General features: G+C 41.6%; 1 protein-coding gene across 3 annotated transcripts in view; it reads right to left on the bottom strand.

Moving 5' to 3' along the window:
• The window catches only part of PARD3B (par-3 family cell polarity regulator beta), a 461004-nt gene that overhangs the window by 67296 nt on the left and 372277 nt on the right, over nucleotides 1-21431 (bottom strand). For all 3 annotated transcript variants that reach the window (XM_039341567.1, XM_039341566.1, XM_039341568.1), the window contains exon 19: nucleotides 6874-7009. In XM_039341567.1, coding sequence (XP_039197501.1) covers nucleotides 6874-7009 — 136 coding nt within the window. The remainder of the gene's footprint in view (nucleotides 1-6873; nucleotides 7010-21431) is intronic.

Below are 21431 nucleotides of genomic sequence, written 5' to 3' on the forward strand. Positions count from 1 at the left end.
AATATTTGAAATCCAACCAAAAGGGAAAAGGAAACAGACAGCATTTACCCAACTTTGATTGGTCTCAAAGGCTAAGCAGGGTCTGTCCTGGTTAAATGGAAGACCAAGGAATAATTCTAGGGCTGTATTCAGCAGTTTTTTGGGGGAGATAAATGTCACCAAAATGGTGGGCATGATTAGGTAATCCAAACCACTCTTCCTTTTTAGCATGCACCACATGCATTGCACACAATACATGTGGTGCCTGCTCACACCCACCATTCTGCTCTTATTGACACCCCTTCTCTAGGAGGGGACCCTGCCTGGGCAAGTTGCAAAAACTTGCCCGAAAGCATCCTTGGAAAACCACTTCCCAAAAGCTACAGGGATGCAGTCATGAGGAACTAGGCTCAACTCAAGGGTACCTACCAGATTCTGGAAGACACATTTCCCTATTTATCTAGGAATAAGCATGTATAAGCCTAGTTCAATGGGTTGATTACTTGGCAGTCTTAATTTCATAACTTCATTTACAAAAAAGTCTGTGAAAATAAAGAACTCCTCTTCAATATATCAAGGTCTCAAGCTATCTTCAATTTCCTGTCATTTTCTATTTCTTTGCATCTAAGTTAATAGGGGGAAATGCAGCACATTTAATAGGAAATTTGGCTTCAAGGTGCTTAGATCAAATCCTTAACAAGTATAGCCCTAAGTGTTCAATGCCATCTGTATACGGAGGATGCCCAACTTCTCTTTCCCACTGAAATCCAAGGAAGGTTTTCAATTCCAAATGGGCTTCTGACACTCTTAAAGGTTGGATGAGAGCAACTTTTCAGTCTGGATGTCCAGAATTAACTGCATCCATTTCTGTGTACGCTTCATCCCGTCATAACATGCCAATCTAGAATATGCTATGCTTTTTTAAAAAGTATTTGGAACCTTAAAAAAAGTTCAAAGGCTCCCTGACTGCCTTCTTATGAAGACCTTCTCTAAGAATAAATACAAAAGCTAAGCTGCTTTTGGCATTTAAGGCACCTTGCGGTTGAGGTAGGAGTTATTCTGAACAATGTTATTGATTTCTAATTGAATGTTAATAGATTGCCATTTTAATGATTAAATTAGAATATTATTTATTCTTTATGTTATTCATTAAGTTTTCTTCTACGTCAATCTGGGGGCTCCAGTTTATCAGAATGGCAGTGATAATGGAATAATGGCAGAATTCAGATTATATTATTAAAATCTCTATATAAGCAGAACTATACTTACTTTCTAAGGAAACTTTCTTAAATAAGACACATGCACACAACAATAAATAAATCAATTGGGCATGGAGGGGGAAGAAAAAACATCAACAACTAGATTAGGTGAAAACTAAGGAGCCCACAGTTAGTCAATATTAATTTAGAACAAGATAATAACTGATTTGATTAATGTCTGCTAGGAACTGTGAATATTTCAGGCTCATTTCTCTCTAGGTCACACAAAAATGCAATGATTGGTTGACTTAACCAGGATACTGTTGTATTCTAGATATTCAAATTATTTTTGTGAGGTAATGTGAGTGATATCCTTTTAATGGTATTTTTTATTGTTATATATTTTATAAAGTGTACATATTGTATTTCAACTCTATAATTTATAAGTACATCACACTTTTAAGGTTGCTATTGGTGTTAGTTGAAAACCAGATTGTATATTGTGTTAGATAGTGAGCCATAATTACAGCACCTGCTATCTATTAAGAAAATAGTATAAAGTTAACTATAGCTTAGGTAACAGAAATAACTGAAACATCTCTCTCTCTCTCTCTCTCTCTCTCTCTCTCTCTCTCTCTCTCTCTCTCTCTCTCTCTCTCTCTGTGTGTGTGTGTGTTTGTGTGTGTGTGTGTGTGTGTGTGTGTGTGTGTGTGTGAGACATATGGAGGTCAGGAAAAATCTTTAACAGCAGGATTTCCTCCTGTCTCTTGAGATTTGCCTGTTCATATGCAGGCTCCCAATAAGTTTTCAATTTAATCTCAGTTATGGGACTCAGTTTCCTTCCCTCTCTTATAGCAAACAAGTCAGCTATTGCCCTATCCCTATTCCAAGCAGTTCATTGTCAACAGTTCCTATTTTCCGACAAGGGTATTCATTCTATGAGGAGATATGAAGCAATGGTTAAATAAAAAAAAAATCATGTTAATAGCTGAATCCAGTATCAACAATGAGGAACAAGTTACAAGAACACTCCACTTGAGTATGTTTTTATAATCACTGTATCCCTAAATAAAATACAAAAATAAGACCTGGGCACCATACCTTAACAATTCAGACATATTAGAACAGGTTTAGAAAAGAATCTAAAAGATGATCAGGAATTAAGACTTTTCTTATGTAGAGAGAATACTAGAACATGCAAAGAAGGAAGTAACAGTACCCCAAAAGATTTCAGACAGATGGACAAAATCTGATCTGCCTTGTTTCAGAGGGCAGCACATGGATAAAAGAAGTAACTAGCAGATTGTGGTTAAATGTTAGAAATTATTTATTATTATTTATTATTTCTTTTGCCCCCCCACCTTACTACAAGGGCACCTTAAGAGCTAATCAACAGTAAAATCAATTATCCAGAAAAATTGTGGTCTCTCCACCTGATCTATTTATGTAGAGGCTGGACAGACACGTGTCTTGGATGCTTCCATTGGGATTCCCATCGTAAGCTGGAGCTGGATTTGAAGGCCTCCTATCCAGCTTTGGGATACTAATACAGTCCAAGTCTTGACATGCCTAGACAAAATTGCCAAAATAAGTTTCTGAAGAAATAGTGCAACAAATGATGGCAAATAATCTACTACCAAACTACCATTTGCCTATTTGGTCAGGAAAAATATATTGGCTAGTTGTCAGTGGATTAATACAAATATTGTTCTAGGTCTCAGAAACAATGATTTCAGAGATAAGGACCCAATGACAGGAAGGTGAAGGAGAAATTTCTAAATATTTCTCTTCATATACTCTTCACATAGATAGATTATTTCCAAGGATAGAAAAATTCTGGATGATAAGATATAGATATGAAGCTCTAAAGGTGAATTGCTCACAAAGATATCCTTCCATTACTTTATGTATCCTATTTTAGGATTCTTGTTTTGCTCTTTGGTGTGAGAAAACATGCTTTACAATGAAAAAAAAACCTAATCTGGCAGAGATTTGCAGATACAAGGAACTATCCAAAATTCTTCACAAACCTTTGCAGCGAAGAGCAGGGTTTGAGAAACGCTCATTTGTATATATATATATAAAAAAATCCCTCTTGCCATTAAAGTTGTACATCTCTTTCACCCAGTGTGAAATCTACAGAATTAATGTTAGAACATATGCCTTTCAATGAGAAATGAAACAATCTGAAGGTTTCTGATATTAATCAGTTTGAGAGCTTTAAAGCTATCTTGGGTGCTTTGATTAACCCCTGTTCTCACAGGAAACATGGAGTTTTGGGAATCAGTAATCTTAGGGCATTACAGCTAATAGAATCAGCTTAAAAGGGATAACCAAGAAGGGCCTTTTGTGAAGCTTCAGAGACTCAATGGGGCCATACTGAAAAAGATAATAAAGCCCTTCAAGGTTTGATAAGAATTCTAGGCAGCTCTGAAAGTACCACTGACTTGGTCAAGATATCAACTGTTTTTCACCATCTCTCTTGGGAATGTGAACTGGTTCTTTATAGGATTTCATTAAAAACAACAATCCAAACAAAGCTGTCTGCTAAAATTAGATATTGGTCAAGTAGATTGACTTACTGAAATATTATTTAGAGGACATCCCTGTGGGCACCGAATTAAAACTTGAAAGTACCATATATTCTCTCTCATCCAAAACTCAATGGATTTGATGAAATTACAAGGAAGACTCAATCATAAATGAAGAGCAAATCTTCTGTAGCTCAAAGTGGCGAATAACATGAACACTACCTGTGCTCAGAAGCCAAATGACAGTTTATCAGTCTCTTTATTTCACTCTTCAGGGTAACGTGTTATCTTAAAGTCCACAGAGCATTGCCCTGTGCTCAATGCAATACCTAGGCAGGAAAAAACGAAGGTACAAGTACAAATTAGGCAAAAACTGGCTCAAAAACAGTAACTGTGAGAGGCACCTTGGAGTCCTAGTGGACGATCACTTGACTATGAGCCAGCAGGCAGCCAAAAAAGCTAACACAATCCTTGGTTGTATAAACAGAGGCATAGCATCAAAACCACATGAAGTATTAGTACCACTTTATAAAGCTTTAGTAAGATCACACCTGGAATACTGTGTGATCACAGTATTACATTACATTACAAAAAATATGTATTACACCACATTACAAAAAATATGAGAAACAGGAAGGAAGGAAGGAAGGAAGGAAGGAAGGAAGGAAGGAAGGAAGGGAGGAAGGGAGGGAGGGAGGGAGGGAGGGAGGGATGGGAATGAGAAGCAGGGAGGCAGGGAAGGAGGGATGGAAACAGAAAGGAAGGAGAGAGATTGGAATGAGAGGGAGGAAGGCTCTGAGGAAAGTCCTGCCTTAGCACTTGGCCACCAGCAGCCCTGCTGCCATTTCGCCCTTGACCCCTCCTGCTGGCCTATCCTGGTGGTCTTCCATCCTATTGCTAAGGATGCTTTGGTGATTAAGCCAGGTCTTCTTGCATGGAGATGGAGTGGGCCTCCCTCTGACCCAAGCAATTTGACCTCCTGCACCCAGTATGAGAAATCTAGCCAAGGAGAGTGAACACAGCAGCAGCAGCCTCAAGGAGGAGGTAAGCACAACTGGCCGCCTCCTCGGGGAAGTGGGGAAGGACTGGGTTGGGTTGCAGGGTCCTGGTGCCCCGGGAGCTCAAGGGCTGGGCTGGGTGCTTTCCCTCCACTGCCCAGGGCTCCAGGCAGCCCACACCACCGTCCGGGAGTCCCGACGAGGCTCCTCCAGTGGACCATGCCCTGGCACCCACCCCAGTCCCACCCCCCTCCACCAGAGCCCCCCAGATCCCCCCTCAGCCTCCCCAGCCCCCTGATAGGTGCCTCCCCAACCTGAGCAACACTGAGCTGCCGACGCGCCCCCTCCCCGGCCATTGACTTTGCTTGTCAAAAGGTTGCAAAAGAGATCACATGACCCTGGGACACTGTGACTATCATAAATATTAATCAGTTGCCAAGCATCCAAATATAAATCACATGACCCTGGGGCTATGCTGCAATAGTCATAAGTGTGAAAAACCGTCATAAGTAACTTTTTTCAATACCATTGTAACTTTGAACAGTCACTAAGCAAACTGTTGTAAGTTGAGGACTACCTGTATCACTTTTTTCCTTTTTTTTTGACACAAAGTTTTTGATACCTTGCTAGGAGATTGGTGGTACCTGAATATTACCATATCCTAAAAGTGGTAAAATTGGTGAAAAGATTGAAATGTCCTGGACTGGAAGACCTCCAAGGTCTATTCTGAATGATTGATTGATTCTCCATAATCTTTCTCAATGATCAGTGCAGCTCCATACCAAGAGATAAATTTCTAGGCACAGATGCAATACATAATGTATATGGTGTGTACATTTATATATATATATATATATATATATATAAAAGGAAATAAAGGAAAAACATGTACACACACACACACACACACACACACACAATCACAACTAAATAAATAACTCCAGAAAATGTAAACAATTTGTTTGGCTATCCTTTTAGACTCTTTTTAAAAAGAACAAGAAAAAATTATTAATAATTCACAACTGCAAATTAGGCATTTGATTTTTTTATAAACCTAATCAATCCTGTCCCAACCCCATTTCCTCCTGTTACTAAGAAGCTCTCATTATGCTAAATAAACTAAATAAAGCAATGCCTTCAAACATTGTACAAGAATTTGCAGTTGTTCCTCCCTCTCCACATTGGCAATATGGTATGGAGACGTCATCTGACTGATTTTATATTCCATAATCAACTGTGTGACCGGCAAAGTTGTTCTGATGTATTTTTTCAGTGGAACTAAAAATGAACAAAGTGTGGAGAAAAATTTATATAGGGTTAAGCACCCTCTGTCTGGATTATCTTCGCTTCCCCACAGTCTCCAGCTTTATATCAAATTACTGCTCTGTGAATTGTTGGCATTATCTTAATCCTATAGTAAATCCACTTCATCTTGGGCAATATATTTGTGAGATAATCTATAAAATACAAGGAGCTGATATAAAGATATGGTGTTTAAATTTTTTAGTGAATATATTTAAGTGAATTAAAAAAATTTAGAATAAATTGATATTAGTAATGTCAATAATCACTATTCTAAGATCCCATTATAAGAAGATGGTTTCCAGACTCTTGGAAGAATTTAATGCATGCTAGCAGAGGGAGCAGAACAAGGAACAGATTTACACAGAAATGCTACTTGGTGCCTTCAGAAGCCAAGGGAGACTGTTCTATTACTTATTTAGCATAATGACTATTCTGATTCTGAAAGCTTCTGAGAATTTCCCAGAATCACAAGACAGAGTAGAGAGGGGACAGCATTGATCAAAGTTCCAGAAAAAAGAAATAAATCAAATGCCATTATTTGTTTTCATGACTACATGTAATAATATAAGACTAACACAAGGAAAAAGGAAGAAAACTCTCACATCTGCCCACAGGAGGCGCTGGGTAAAGTTATTCACTTTTTCATTTATCTGGTGTGTGGCCATTAATCTAGCTGAATATAGAGATCGGTTAAAACAATGTATTAATATAATCACTAAGCCTTGGATTGATATTTTTTTTTTAAAAAACCTGGTCTATGAACAGAATAAAGATTGATCAGTAACTATTTTTATATTTTTCAAAGCCTATATGTATACTCATAACAGATTAAATTGTTTTGAATAGATTTTGAGCACTTACCCAATGCTGATCATAATCAGATGATCTTCCTCTACCTTCCTCTTCATCATATAAAGGTACACCTTCTCTCCTTGCCTGATGATACTCTTTACGTAACTTCTGGATGCGATCAGCAGTTCCAATAGATGGACGATCACTGGAAAAAAGAAGGAACATCTCAATAATATTTCAATATACTTACTTTCAGCTGGTTCATGTCTGAATTCATTCAACAAATGCAATTTTTCACTTAGTTTCACTTCTTCACAAGTCACAATTAGGTAAATAACAGACATATACAGTAGCATACTGGGCTAGCTAGGGTTTCTTTTTTAAAATTTTACTTCACTTCGAAGACAATCACATTTGGCACATACAATGCATCAAATGTTAATTAGAGTTCTTTGTAGGCTTCATTACATAGGTTGTCCTTGTCTAGTGACTGCCTCATTTAATGACTATAGTTATGACAGTGATGACAAAGTAACTTTGTGACCAGTCCTAACACTGACGACCCTTCGCAGATCTGTAAAACAAAGGGAAGCTGAAGTAAGATTGTAAGCACATGGTTTCACTTAGCAACCACTTTGCTTAGTGACTGAGTTGCTGGCACCAATTGTGGTTTTAAATGAAGATCACTTATAAATCATTAGAGAAACTAACCTTATCACCATTCAGGTTATCTGGAAAATGGTACAATCATAGCAGAGTCCTACTTACTCTGAGATCTTTCTCCTTAAAGAACAATTTTTCAGCTGCACATTAAACTAGCTTCTTGACATATGTTAAAAACAATTATCCACTATGCCAGTGGTTGGTAGAAATAATCTGATTACTAGAAGTGACTTCTTTTTTTTCCTACAAGCCTTTGTCAGACTACTGTATTGGCCCATCTCTTCTCTCCTTTATCTGTTGCCTAACAAATATTGCTAATACTTGCAGAAGGTTTGTTGAAAGAGCTATGGTGTGGCATGATTGGTGTCATGTCCAAATTAATGTTGACCTTGAGCTACACACATGAACAAGAAGACAAAAAAAAAAAAGGTTATCTGGCTAAGATTTACATTTCCTATTTTCTGTGAGTTTAAATGTAAAGTGAGCCATGGTGGGGCAGTGGCTAGAATGCAGTATTGCAGGCTGATTCGGCCCAAACCACCAGTTTGATCCTGACCGGCTCATGACTCAGCCGTCCATCCTTCCGAGGCAGAAAAATGAAGACCCAGATTGTTAGGAGCAATATGCTGACACTGTAAACCACTTAGAGAGGGCTGTAAATCACTATGGAGCGGTATAAAAGTCTAAGTGCTATTGCTATTAAACTAATTTAATTCACAGCGATATTTGTGGATACCATATTCCTTTTCTACATCTGCTCAAATGCAGAGATTATACGAAGAGGAAGAAACAATAATTTTTGTGAAGATTGAAAGAGGCTTGTTAGATAGTTCAACAAGTTCCCTGCACATGGAATATAACAAAGTGCTCTAATGTGCATAGCAGAGGGTTAATGATTTTTAATAAAATAATGACTTGTTTCACAGCACAATAGAGAGGATGCCATCCAGCCTCCACATTTCCAGTGTTCACCTATATGTGATACATAGGGGTGTGAAAGTATTTTGCTATGGGCCCTGATTTCAGTTTTTCATTCTCAATTGATCCATGGGAGTGAGATAGGGAAACAAGCTTTCATCTTCCTCAAGGAGTAAAAGAAACAAACAAACAAAAAACGTGACTTTGGGGGGGGGTAAATATACAGTTTATGTCTTTTTCTTGTTTTTCACAGTGCAAATGTTGTAAGTTTCCTAGCAGTTTGGCTAGGAAATGGCTTCTTCTTTCCGATGATTCTTGGAATAACCAAGTGACATTTTACAAAATAAACAACCTCTACCCCAAATTAATCAACTGGATTATATCTGGATATTTTATTAAAAATCATGACATAAATCTGCCAAAATGGAAATCTACCATGCAGAGCAGGCAGTAAAATGGATTTGCACATCCTGAGTAATATATTTGGATGTGACGCCTTACAAATGTGCACCACAGTCATGTTTAATAACCTTTACTAGAGTCATACATTTCCTTACATGGACATTGTTCCTGCCTGGAAGCAACCCTTGAAGCAAGCACATCTGATCATGATTTTACAGTTCACACAATTTTTATCCAGGCAATTTCTGTTATTATGAATCAGTGCCTTCATTTTCAGACTTCATGCCTGATGGAATAATCAGTTGCCTATGCTGGCAATTTCTCAGGTGCATCAGAACTCCTTGAGAACTCCTTTGCAGAACAATTATGAGATTATATGGCCCACAGCCTTACAAACCTAGGCTCATATAAAACTGACTGTGTTGCATCGCATCGTATGGCCTCTTGGCAAACCAGTCTCAATTTAATTGCAGGGCAAAACTATCAAGTTCCACAGTTAGATCTAATTTCTGAGTGGGACATAGAGAAGGGGAGCTAGATTTGTATATTAAGACAATTCTTTGCACTATGCCTTCATTGTACACACACAACCCCACCCCCCCCCCCCATCAAAACCAGACCACAGATTTTGAGGGATTTGGCTCAATCAGGGTTGACAACAATATAATTAAAAGCCTAACTGAGGATAGAAAGACAAACTGTGTAACAAAAAAAGCTAACTTCAATTCCCAGGCAATGTAAAATGATTGTGATATCCAATCCTTTAGTAGTTCAGAATTTCAGCTTGCCTCCTGACAATTACATGAATATATGAACTACATTCAGAGTTGCCAGATGAATTCAATCAGGGCCAGGCAAATATCGCATACATAATCTATTAGTTTACCCCAAAGGAACTGAAGCATTGAATTCAAACAAAATGAAGTCATCAGTAATAATAATGATAAAAAAAGAAAAGTATAAGGCAATATTAAAAACCTCACCATTTTCTCATATTTGTAAGAAAAAAAAATCATACCAATTGCAATCTATTCTCCCATCTGACTATATATATATATATAACTTTGTGTTTGATCAGATAGCCATTCTAAGGTAGAATTATGAAAAAAGAAAACAGATTTTAGGTGCATAGGAAGAATAAATGCTTGTCTTAGAAAAAGCAATCATAGGCTACAAAAAAGTGCAAAAATTTATGCCAACTTGAAAACTTGGTATAATACAATATAAAAATTACCACTGGAATGTATCAGTGAGAGTTGTAATCACTATTTAAGTTAGGAACTGTCTGAATGGGGGAGAATGTAATTTTGGTTCACCCCTGACACCAGCTGCATCTGTGAACCACACTTTTCATACTTGGCATTTGTCATCCTTGTGAGGTAGAACCAGACAGGAAACGTGGCCGATGAGCTAATTCTACCTTATTATAAGGTTATATTAACAGAATCTTGCATGTCTGAAAGTACATTAAAGGAGAATATTTGTAGCTTAGGGTTGAAATGAGGGGTTCTTGGTGCTCTCTGAACTTGTTTTCTTGCAGATGTTTCATTACCCAACTTGGTAACATATTAGTGTTTGGGTAATGACACGTATGCAAGAAAACAACCGAGCTCAGAGAGCACCAAGGATTTCTGAAAGTACATTTCCCCGTCCCTTCCTCCCCATTGCCTTTATAGTCTAAGAAACTAGGGAGGGTCCCTTCTGAGTCACTTGCTCTGCTTACCTTCTGCTGCAAGATGCCTTTTATCTGACTGCTCCCTTGGCTGTGTCTCTTCCCCCTGTCTCCGAAGGTCATTACAGTATTAAAGAGATGGGAACAGACCATAGTCAGTCAGATTTAGGCCAGAATCTGTATCTATCCACCAATATAGACTCCACATTGGTGCCAATAGACTGAATATATGAAGGCAAAGAGGAAACAAGAACACACACACACACACACACACACACACACACACACACACACACACACACATATATATATATATATATATATATATATATATATATATATATATTGTAGTTCTGGCTTTTGAGTACTAGTTGAGTAAGGATGGGGTAGCTTTCTTTATTAGAAGCAAAGTTTGTTGACTTTGAAGCAGGCTATATATTCTCAGTACTTGTGAATAACTAAATTATAAAAAGCTGTGATATTCATAAGACTTAATATAAAAAATAATAAAAACCATGTAACCATATTAATAAGAAACATAAAACCAAATCAGTCAAACTAAAAGCATGTACTACTGTACTAGTGACATGCAAAACACAGATGTCTATTTCCCAATGCTTGATAGAAAGGCAAGTCTTAACAGCTTTCTGTAAAATTACTAAAATGGGGACCATTTGGATCTCCCCATTGTTCCATTAGGTCAAAGTAGTAATGGCAAACACTGTTTGTGGCCCCACCACATTCTCTTTCTGTACTGGTGACAGGCTGGCCATGGTCAACTTGGAAGAGATAGTCCTGTAGATATCTTATTTCCATACCCTGTAGGTTAAACAGGTTAATGCTAGTTTCTTATATTGTATTCAGAAACTCACTGGAAGCCACTGCAGTGCAACATTACTGAACCATCCCTCTGCTCTCAGCAGTCTACTATTTTCTATATCAACTGCAAATTCCAAAGTCTTCAAGGGCATATCCAAGAGCAACACATTGCAGTAATCCAATCTAGAGCCTGACAGTTACCAGAGTCTCTCTCTCTCTCTCAAAGATCCCAACTAGTGCACCAGTTGAAAGTGGCCAAAAATATCCCTCAAACAGTGAGCACATCAACGTGAATTTGGATGGGCTTGATTAATCCCTAGTATGTTGTCAAGGAAATAATAGCAATAAATGATCAATTGCATGGTTTTTGATTCATCTAATTATAGCTAAACAGTATAATGAAGTACTACATCAAGGAGACATCAGCAACTGGTTAATAATTAGAAAACTATATCGGATTCAAAAAGACTTAGTGAAAGGGACAATACCAGGAAAATATAGGGCAATAAAATGCTTGCCTATGTTTAAATTATTCACAGGCATAACAGCTAACAACATCCAAGATTATTTAGAAGAAAATAACATCCTTCCAGTAGAACAGAAAGGAAATAAAAGAAAAAGCAGAGCTATAAAAGATCAACTGCAGATTCATAAAATGGTTCTGGAGAACTTGACAAATATAAATTGCTGGGACCCGACAGATTACATCCCAGAGCAGGCAGATGTTATCTCAAAACCATTGCACCACATTTTTCATAAATCCTGGAGCACCGGGGAAGTACCTGAGGATTGGAAAAGGGCTGATGTGGTTCTCATCTTCAAGAAAGGAAAAAAAAAACAGACTCAGAAAACTACAGACCAATCAATTTAACATCAATACCTAGGGAGATCCTAGAAAAGATAATAAAAAAACAGATCTGCAAACAACTAGAAGCAAACAAAGTTATAACTAGTAGCCAGCACAGGTTTGTTAAAAACAGATCATGCCAAATCAATCTTATTTCATTCTTTGATAAAATGACTAAACTAGTAGACCAGCAAAATGCTGTGGACGTAGTATACTTAGACTTCAGTAAGGCATTCAATAAAGTAGACCACAACCTACTCCTTGACAAGCTAGAAAAAGGTGGAATAGACAACATCACCACCAGATGAATCTGTAGCTGGCTGGCAAACCATACTCAACGAGTAGTCCTCAATGGCACTACATCTGCATGGAGAGAAGTAAGCAGTGGGGTACCACAAGGTTCTGTCTTAGGCCCAGTACTCTTCAATATCTTCATCAATGACTTAGATGAGGGAATTGAAGAGGAACTCGTCAAATTTGCAGATGACACCAAACTGGCAGGAGTAGCCAATACCTCAGAATATAAACTTAGGATCCAAAAAGATCTTGACAATCTTGAACAATGGGCCCTATCCAATAAAATGAGTTTCAATGTGGAGAAAAGCAAAGTCTTACATTTAGGCAGGAAAAATCAAAGGTACAAGTACAGATTAGGCGAGACCTGGCTTAAAATCAGTAACTGTGAGAGGGACCTTGGAGTCCTAGTGGACAATCACTTGACTATGAGCCAGCAGTGTGCAGTGGCCAGCAGCCAAAAAAGCTAATACAATCCTGGGTTGTATAAACAGAGGCATAGAATCAAGATCACGTAAAGTATTAGTACCACTTTATAAAACCCTGGTAATACCATGTCTGGAATACTGCTGCCAATTTTGGTCACAATATCACAAAAAAGATATTGAAAGTCTGGAAAAAATTCAGAGAAGAGCAACTAAGATGATCAAAGGCCTGGAGACTAAAACATACGAAGAACAGCTGCAGGACTTGGGTTTGGCTAGTCTAAAGAAAAGAAGAACTAGGGGAGATATGATAGCAGTATTCCAGTATTTGAGGGGCTACCGCAAAGAAGAGGGGGTCACGTTATTCACCAAAGCACCAGAGGGCAGGACAAAAAACAATGGTTGGAAACTAATCAAAGAGAGTAGCAACCTGGAATTAAGGAGAAACTTCTTGACAGTAAGAACAATTAACCAGTGGAACAGTTTGCTTCACAGTTTCTGTGAAACTGCAAAAGTTGAAAAATCAATTTACATATGGTCTGAACTGATTATAAAAAGGGGGTTGATTTATTATCATATAGTTGGATCATTAAATGTTTGGAAACAACTGGTATCAGTAAAAAACATTACAATGTTTGTAGAAAAATAATGAAGTAGTTGAACTTCTCAACTTTAGAAGAGGCATCTTCCAGGGTGACTCATTATCACCCTTATTATTTGCCATTGCCATGATCCTATTTACAGTGATTTTGAAGAAAACAGATCTTGGCTATCAAGCAGGAAAATGCCAATATCATCTCATATTTGCTGTATTTGGGTGATCTAAAGCTTTATGGAAAATTAGCAATTGAAATCTAATCATTGACAAAGAGCTTAAGAATTTTTAGCACAGACAATGCAATGGAATTTGGCCTAAAGAAATGTGCTATAATAGCAATAAAGTAAGTTAAATCATAAACAGTAATGGAACTGAAATGCCAAATAGCCAAAACATCAGGAACCATTAGGATGAAGTAAACAAGTATCTGGGTATTTTAAAGTTGAATAACATCAAACATGGACAAGTTAAAAATGTGATTAATAAAGAATACTTCCAAAAAGTGAGAAAATTGCTAAAAAAAATAAAAAAATGAAAATAAAGTGAATATTAGGTATGATCTAATGCTTATTTTTTCAGGGAAATAGTCAACACAAGAGAAAAGGTACTTAACTCTGTTGTATTATTAGATGTCATTGTCTTCTCAAGTATTTGAGAATCTGCTGAAATATTCATTTTGGCAATGGCATTTTCTTTTATAATGCTGATGCTTTTTATATTATTACTCAGCATCAGCAAACAGTATGAGTCACTGGCTGCTCCTGAATAAAAGCTGGAGAAAACCAACATTCTCCAGCATGATTGGATGGAGAATCCACGGATGGGTTGTCTTAATCTATCTGCTCCAATTAGACTAAGTCTGAAATTTAGTACCGCCCCCTCTGTGCCAACTGCACCCCAGTTTTAGACTTAGTCTCTTTGCCCCAAGACGCGTTTTGTCTTCGCTCCTGGAGCAGAAGACTGTTTAATTCTATTTAATTACTTAGCTCAGGCTATTATTATTATTTGTTATTTTATTATTGATTCAGAATCGATTATATCTAGAAGAAAGATCAATTATCCCAGTCTGAAGCCTATTCAGGCTGACAGACTCACAATCCTCTCCCTCTGGGGGGGGGGAACTTTTCCCTTCTTTGTTTTCCTCAGTTAGGGACAGCAAGATCAAACCTTTGATTTAGGTCGTTTTCAGAGCCTCATCAAGCCTGGAGGGAGCCTTCCCAGGTCCCTCGGCCCCAGCAGAGAGCAGCAGGTGAGAATTTGGGCGCGGCCCAATTTTCGGAGCCGGGAGGGCCTGTCAGGCCTTGGACGACAGCTTTTCCAGCCGGCCTAATCACATGCCACCAGCTGCTTTAGGAGCCCAGGCGATTCACCTGAACGAGGGCTCGTTGCAGCTTAGACCCTAGGCCTCAAGGCCTTCTCCCAATTTTCGGAGCTGGGAGGGCCTGTCAGGCCTTGGACGACAGCTTTTCCAGCCGGCCTAATCACATGCCACCAGCTGCTTTAGGAGCCCAGGCGATTCACCTGAACGAGGGCTCGTTGCAGCTTAGACCCTAGGCCTCAAGGCCTTCTTCCAACGGCCGTTTTTTAGGGCGCGAAATTGGCGGCCGCCATTTTGAATTGCCTCCCAGCAGCCATTTTGGGTGTGGCTGAAGCCCCCGGCGGCCATTTTGTATGTGGTTGAGGCCCTCGGCGGCCATTTTGTGAGTGGCGGAAGTCACTGGCGGCCATTTTGTGGGTGGCTGAAGTCACCGGCGGCCATTTTGTGTGGGGCTGAAGCCTTGGCGGCCATTTTGAGTGTGACTGAAGTCACTGGCGGCCATTTTGTGGGTGGCTGAAGTCACCGGTGGCATTTTGTGTGGGGCTGAAGCCTCGGCGGCCATTTTGAGTGTGCCTGAAGTCATTGGTGGCCATTTTGTGTGTGGCTGAGGCCAGACTGCCTGGAACTTTCTTCTGAAGGCAGTATTACATCATCGGTGGCAGGATCGTCGAGAGAGCAGGTTCGACCGGGGAGGGCCGGATCGATCCCAAGTGATCGGGGTGCCCATTAACTCCCCGCCCATCCCCCTCTTGGGCTGAAGTATCTCTGTAGACTCCCTTGGTGAAGTACAGCGCCGAGGGGGGCGTTTTGCCAAGGTTGAGACCAGAGCAACTCATCATGGCAGAGAAAGGCAGCGAGCCGGCCAAGAGGAGTCGCCAATCAGAGGCAAGTGGTAAGAGCACCACCAAGCGAGCCCGGCCAAGCAGGGAGCCACAGAGGGAGGAAGGGTGCCAAAGACTGAGAGCGGCCTCCCCAGATCTGACAGACACGATGGGAAGGTCTATTTTGGAGCCCCTTTCTTCGTACAGTGCCTCAGCCCCAGGGGCCTGGTCTCCCCCCAGGGGAATTCCTGAGTCAGATTCAAACCTAACAGTGGCTTCAGGGAGGGGTATAACCGGTCAGGACACCTCAGGGCCCCAGGCCACATTCACTCCCACTGCAGCAGGACTTCGCCCTCCTGAGAACCAGGCCCTGAACCCAAACCTCCTCCAGTCCATGATAGCCCAGGCTGTGGCTCAATTTATGGCCTCCAACACCACAGACACCCCCCCCAGGCCACGTATCATCCACAATCTCCAGATTTGATGGAGGATCCCTCATCGGATTTGGAATCTACAGGGGCTGAACAATCTGGCCTGATTTTGTTTGAGGACGAGGGCATCACTCCCTCTGACCCCACCCCTCCTGTCGGTCTCTTTGACCATTCATTCTTTAATTCCCTGCTACTCAGGGCCTGCACTAGTGCAAACCTCCCCCAAGAACAGGAGACCCCACCTCCAGGGGTCCCCACGCCATATACACCAAGCCCTCAGTCTCGCAGAACAATATTCCCTGCCCTCCCCTTTTTCTGAATATAGTTCAAGAACAATGGGAGAACTTAGGATCCTTCTTAAGCCCCGGTGCAGTAGAGAGAACATTATTCAATGTTGCCCGTTCCCTGGCCTCCCTATTGGAGATTCCTGAGATTGATGAGCCTTGAACTCATTGTCTCCCAATGTTAACATCCCTGGGGACATAAATGAGGCACTTAGGGCGGAGGATAAAAAGATTGACTCCGCATTGCGTAGTTCCCATCTGGCATCAGCCTGGGCAACAAGGGCGGCAACGTCCATGGCCTTCTTCGCTAGGGCTTCAGCCCTTGGGTTACATGAGCTCCAGGACAGGATCCCTCCAGACCAGCTCAGAGCTCACCAAAATCTGGGTAAGTTAGTGGCTACATCCCAGTACCTAGCCGACGCTTCTCTGCACATGGCTAGATACACTGCCAGACCATCGCTGCAGACATCTCAGCACGAAGGTTCCTTTGGCCCAGGAATTGGCGAGCAGACACCAAGACCAAGTGGCGTCTGGCCTCTAAACCTTACACAGGTGGACATCTCTTTGGTAAGGCACTAGGACCATACTTAACTGAAGGTAAGGACAAACGTAAAACTCTGGTTAACTCATGTCACAGAGCAGTTACAGGAGGCTGCCTTTCGACCAGCTCCATCCTGGGACTGGGCCCAGGCATCCCTCTATTCCTTTCAGAGACAAGAACGACAGCAGGATCGTTCAGCATGCAGAAGCAGACCACAGATCCAGGCCAAGCGGCCCCTTCAAGACCGAGGGGCCGTTCCTCTGAACGAGGCAAGTGACCTCACAGTCTCACTTCCCATAGGAAGCCAGCTGGCCCCTTATTCCAGCACTTGGGCAGTCACCACTACAGATGCCGGCTGGTCCCTTATTCCAGCACTTGGACAGCCATCACTACAGATGCATGGGTGTTAGACACTGTCAACAGGGTTTGAGACTAGAAATTGTTCTCAACCACCTGACAATTCCGCTCTTGCCCTATCCCAACGAGCAGGTCCAGGGCTGACTTTATGTCAGATGCCATAGCTCATTTATTACAAATACGAGCAATTGAACCAGTACACAAGACCAAGAAGGACGAAGGTTTTACTCAAACCTCATTGTCATCCCTAAGACTTGGGGGGCTGGAGGGAAATCTTAGACTTGAAAGGTCTAAATCTTACTTGAGGTATAAGAAGTTTAAGATGCAACCACTTCAATCAATCCTGGCCAGCATCAGGCAAGGTGACTTTCTTACCTCAATAGACCTAACTGAGACATGTTTCCTAACCACCGCAAATTCCTCAGATTCAGCTATGCCCATTACCAGTACAGAGCCCTACCATTTGGCCTCTCATCGACACCGAAGGTATTTACAAGGTACTGGCAGTGCTCGCAGCCCACCTTAGACAAATTCCAATCAGAATTCAATGCTATTTAGATGACATACTAATTCAGTCATCATCATTCCGAAACGCTCAGTCAGACCTCGCCCTAGCCATCAAGGTCTTTCAGGAGCACGGGTTTTCTGTTAATTTCCAGAAAAGTCATACAACAACCCGGCTCCTCCATTTGGGCGCTGTTATAGACACGGACAATTGTACGGTCTACCTATCTCAGGACCGAAGGAACTCTATTCAGACTCTTGTATGTCGGATCCTAAGGGCCAGAGTAATCACATTGGCCTCCGTATCACAGCTACTGGGGAAGACGGTGTCCTGCGTGCAAATTGTGCCATGGGCATACCTCCATGCCAGAGAATTACATGGCTTCTCCTTCCATTTCAGAGACTTGAACTCCCTTCAATGGTGGGACTCCCCGGCGCTGTCACGGGGAGCAGTATTAGAACCAGACAGGATTACCATTACCACAGATGCAAGCCTGTTTGGGTGGGGGCACACCTTCACACGCACTGGGCTCAAGGTCGGTGGTCCAAACAGGACCTAAGGAACAATATAAACTGGCTGGAACTCAGAGCCATACATATGGCCCTAAAGAGATTCACCGATATAGTACAGGGCCAACATGTCCTGATTTTAACCGACAACATTACAGCCAAGGCCCATGTCAACAGACAAGGGGGGACAAGGTCCAGGCCTCTCATGCAGGAGGCCAAATTGCTGGGGTCCTGGGCGGAACTGAATCTTCCCTCCATCAGGGCGGAGTACATATCCGGAGTGACCAACCAGCAGGCGGACTCACTGAGCAGAGCAACCGTGGATCATTCTGAATGGCAGCTGGATCCGAAGGTGTTCAGAGAGATCGTGGACAGGTTTGGTTCCCCAACCTTAGACCTTTTGCCTCCCCCACCAACTCACAACTTCCCAGATTCCTTTCTGGGTTCCCACCTCCATCAGCAGAGGGAACAGATGCACTCCGCAGTCCCTGGCCCAGGGAACTGCTCTGTGCCTTCCCTCCTCTGCCGTTTCTTCCTGCCACGATCAGGAAGATCCTTCGCGAACGAGCAGAGGTCCTCCTGGTTGCGCCGCATTGGCCGAGACGCTCTTGGTCGCCGACCTGATGGAGCTCTCCGTATCACCTCCATGGAGGATCCCAGCAAATCGCATCTCCCACATTCAGGGGGAACTACGCCATCCAGACCCTCAATGACTCCAGTTAACTGTCTGGCACTTGAGAGGCAGGCCTTAGGCTGAGACTCATATTCGTCAAGGGTCATAGCTATGATTCAGCAATCTAGGTGACCCTCGACGAATAGAATATACGATGCCACATGGAGAGACTCCTGTAATTGGTGTTCAGTTCGAAAAATTGACCTTTTGGCGGTTTCAATGCCAGTTATCTTGGAGTTCCTGAGGGATGGTCTAGACAAAGGGCTTTCCACAAGCACCATCCGCAGGCAGGTAGCATCACTTGCCACAGTTATTTCCTGTGGCAATGAATCCTTAACACATTACCCTATGATACGCTCCTTCCTAAAAGGAGCTAACAACGTCAGACCATCAACTGTACATAGATACCCCTCGTGGGATCTTCATCAGGTTTATAGGTTCTTGTTTCGCACCCTTTGAACTATTGACACTGGTTTGTTTAAACAGTTATCGATGAAGGTGGCATTTCTTGTTGCTGTAACTTCAGCGAGAAGGATATCTGAACTGGCTACTCTTCAGTGAGGAAGGACCTGTGTACATTCCATAAGGACAGGGTAACCCTTAGGCTAGGCCCCTCCTTCGTGCCTAAGGTCAAGTCCTTGTATCCTAAATCTCAGGAAATAGTTTTGCCGGACTTCTGTCCTAACCCATCTAATGAGATAGAGGTTCAGTGGAACAAATCGGATGTGCGCAGGGCTTATATTGTTATATACAGAGAACCTCATCTTTCCACAGAACAGAGGCTCTGTTTGTGTACTATCACCCTTCATCACTAGGTCAGAAGGTTTCTTCAACCACAATACGCAGGTGGATTAGAGTTTGTATTTCTCTGGCATACCAGTCTCAGTCACTGCGAGATCCCAGGCATATCACGGCCCATTCCACCTGGGGGCAGCTACTACAGCTGCCTCGTCTACTCAGGCCTCCGTAGAGGGAATTTGTAGAGCAGCAACATGGGCATCGCCCTCTTCCTTTGTCTGTCACTACAAGAGGGATATATATGCATCTTCTATGGCTTCATTTGGCCGCAGGGTCCTAGAACACGCATTAACATTGGGTGGGAACCAGGCCCAATCTAATTCCCCACCCTAGGGACACAGGGCTTTGGTATGTCCCATCCGTGGATTCTCCATCCAATCATGCTGGAGAAAGGGGCGTTGTCTTACCTGAACGCCTTTTCTCAGCATGATGATGGAGAATCCACTCCCTCCCATTAGGTCAGTTGGCCTGGTCCCCATTTGTTCAGACGCGTCGGACTAAAGTCTGGGTATCGCCTTAGCCTAAAACTGGGGTGCAGTTGGCACAGAGGGGGCGGTACTAAATTTCAGACTTAGTCTAATTGGAGCAGATAGATTAAGACAACCCATCCGTGGATTCTCCATCATCATGCTGAGAAAAGGCGTTCAGGTAAGACAACGCCCCTTTCTAATTGATCAAAACATTTGATAGGGGCCTTAAACCTATCCCACAATCTACGCTGGGTACCGAATTCTGACAGGAACAAAGTATATTTTGTTCTATTTGTTCCATTGAAGATTTTCTTAATATGTATATGCATTTCTGTGTTTGTCTCTGGTCATGTCGGTTGCTTTTGCCCAATGATCCCTGAATCACCTGAGATTACCTGAAGCAGCAGCTCTGAGAATCTCAGAATTGCTAGAAACCCCTTTATTGCTAATACTACACCTATTAGGATGTCTAGCCTCTTTTGCAGAAAACAGATGCAACTAATAGACTATCTCAGCTTCCATAGTTTAAGCCTCACTGCTTCAGACATGTTATAAGAGACACCAGGAGGCAGAGTCACTTCAGACATTTATAGAATGAGGATACTGTAAGAGTTTGACTCATCCCCATTATCTTCTCTGACAGACAACAGTGGGATTCCAATCACTGCTAACACAGTAGATTTTTTTGTTCATCGTTGCAAGTCAATGTTCAGTGCTACCCAGAATAACTGCATCCAAGCTACAGGGAAAGAATCAGTGGAGCTACCACTAAAATATGGCCAATGTGGGGTCCTTGGTGCTCTCTGAATTTGGTGGTTTTCTTGCAAATATTTCATTATTAAGTGAGGTAACATCATTGGTGCTAGGCCTGATGATGTTTTCTAACATGGTAATGAAATGTTTGCAAGAAAGCCACCAAGCTCAGAGAGCTGAGGACCCAAAATTCAATCCTGAGATGAATCTACCCATGGCCAATGTGTTTTGGGTAAAACAGTTCTGATGTAGTAGTATCTGTGTTTTGGAAAGCATATGAAAAGACAAATTTAGAGCTTGGGCATTTGCACAACTGCTGAAAGGAAAGCAGGAGATGGTGCTAATAGCAGGGAAATGTTTTTTCTTCTTTTGTTTTGTTCAGCTGTTGTCTTCTGAATGCTAAATGTGGTTCATAAATTTGAATGTGGGGTACAATGGGGAAAAGCTCTGAAAGAGAGTCTTGTAAAACTAGTGTGTTTAACTCTTTGCCATATAGTAACTACTGTCAGCAGGATGTGAAAATGTATTT

Source organism: Crotalus tigris, unplaced genomic scaffold (assembly GCF_016545835.1).
Source record: "Crotalus tigris isolate CLP2741 ecotype Arizona unplaced genomic scaffold, ASM1654583v1 scf7180000017767.837487, whole genome shotgun sequence".
Taxonomy (NCBI): domain Eukaryota; kingdom Metazoa; phylum Chordata; class Lepidosauria; order Squamata; family Viperidae; genus Crotalus; species Crotalus tigris.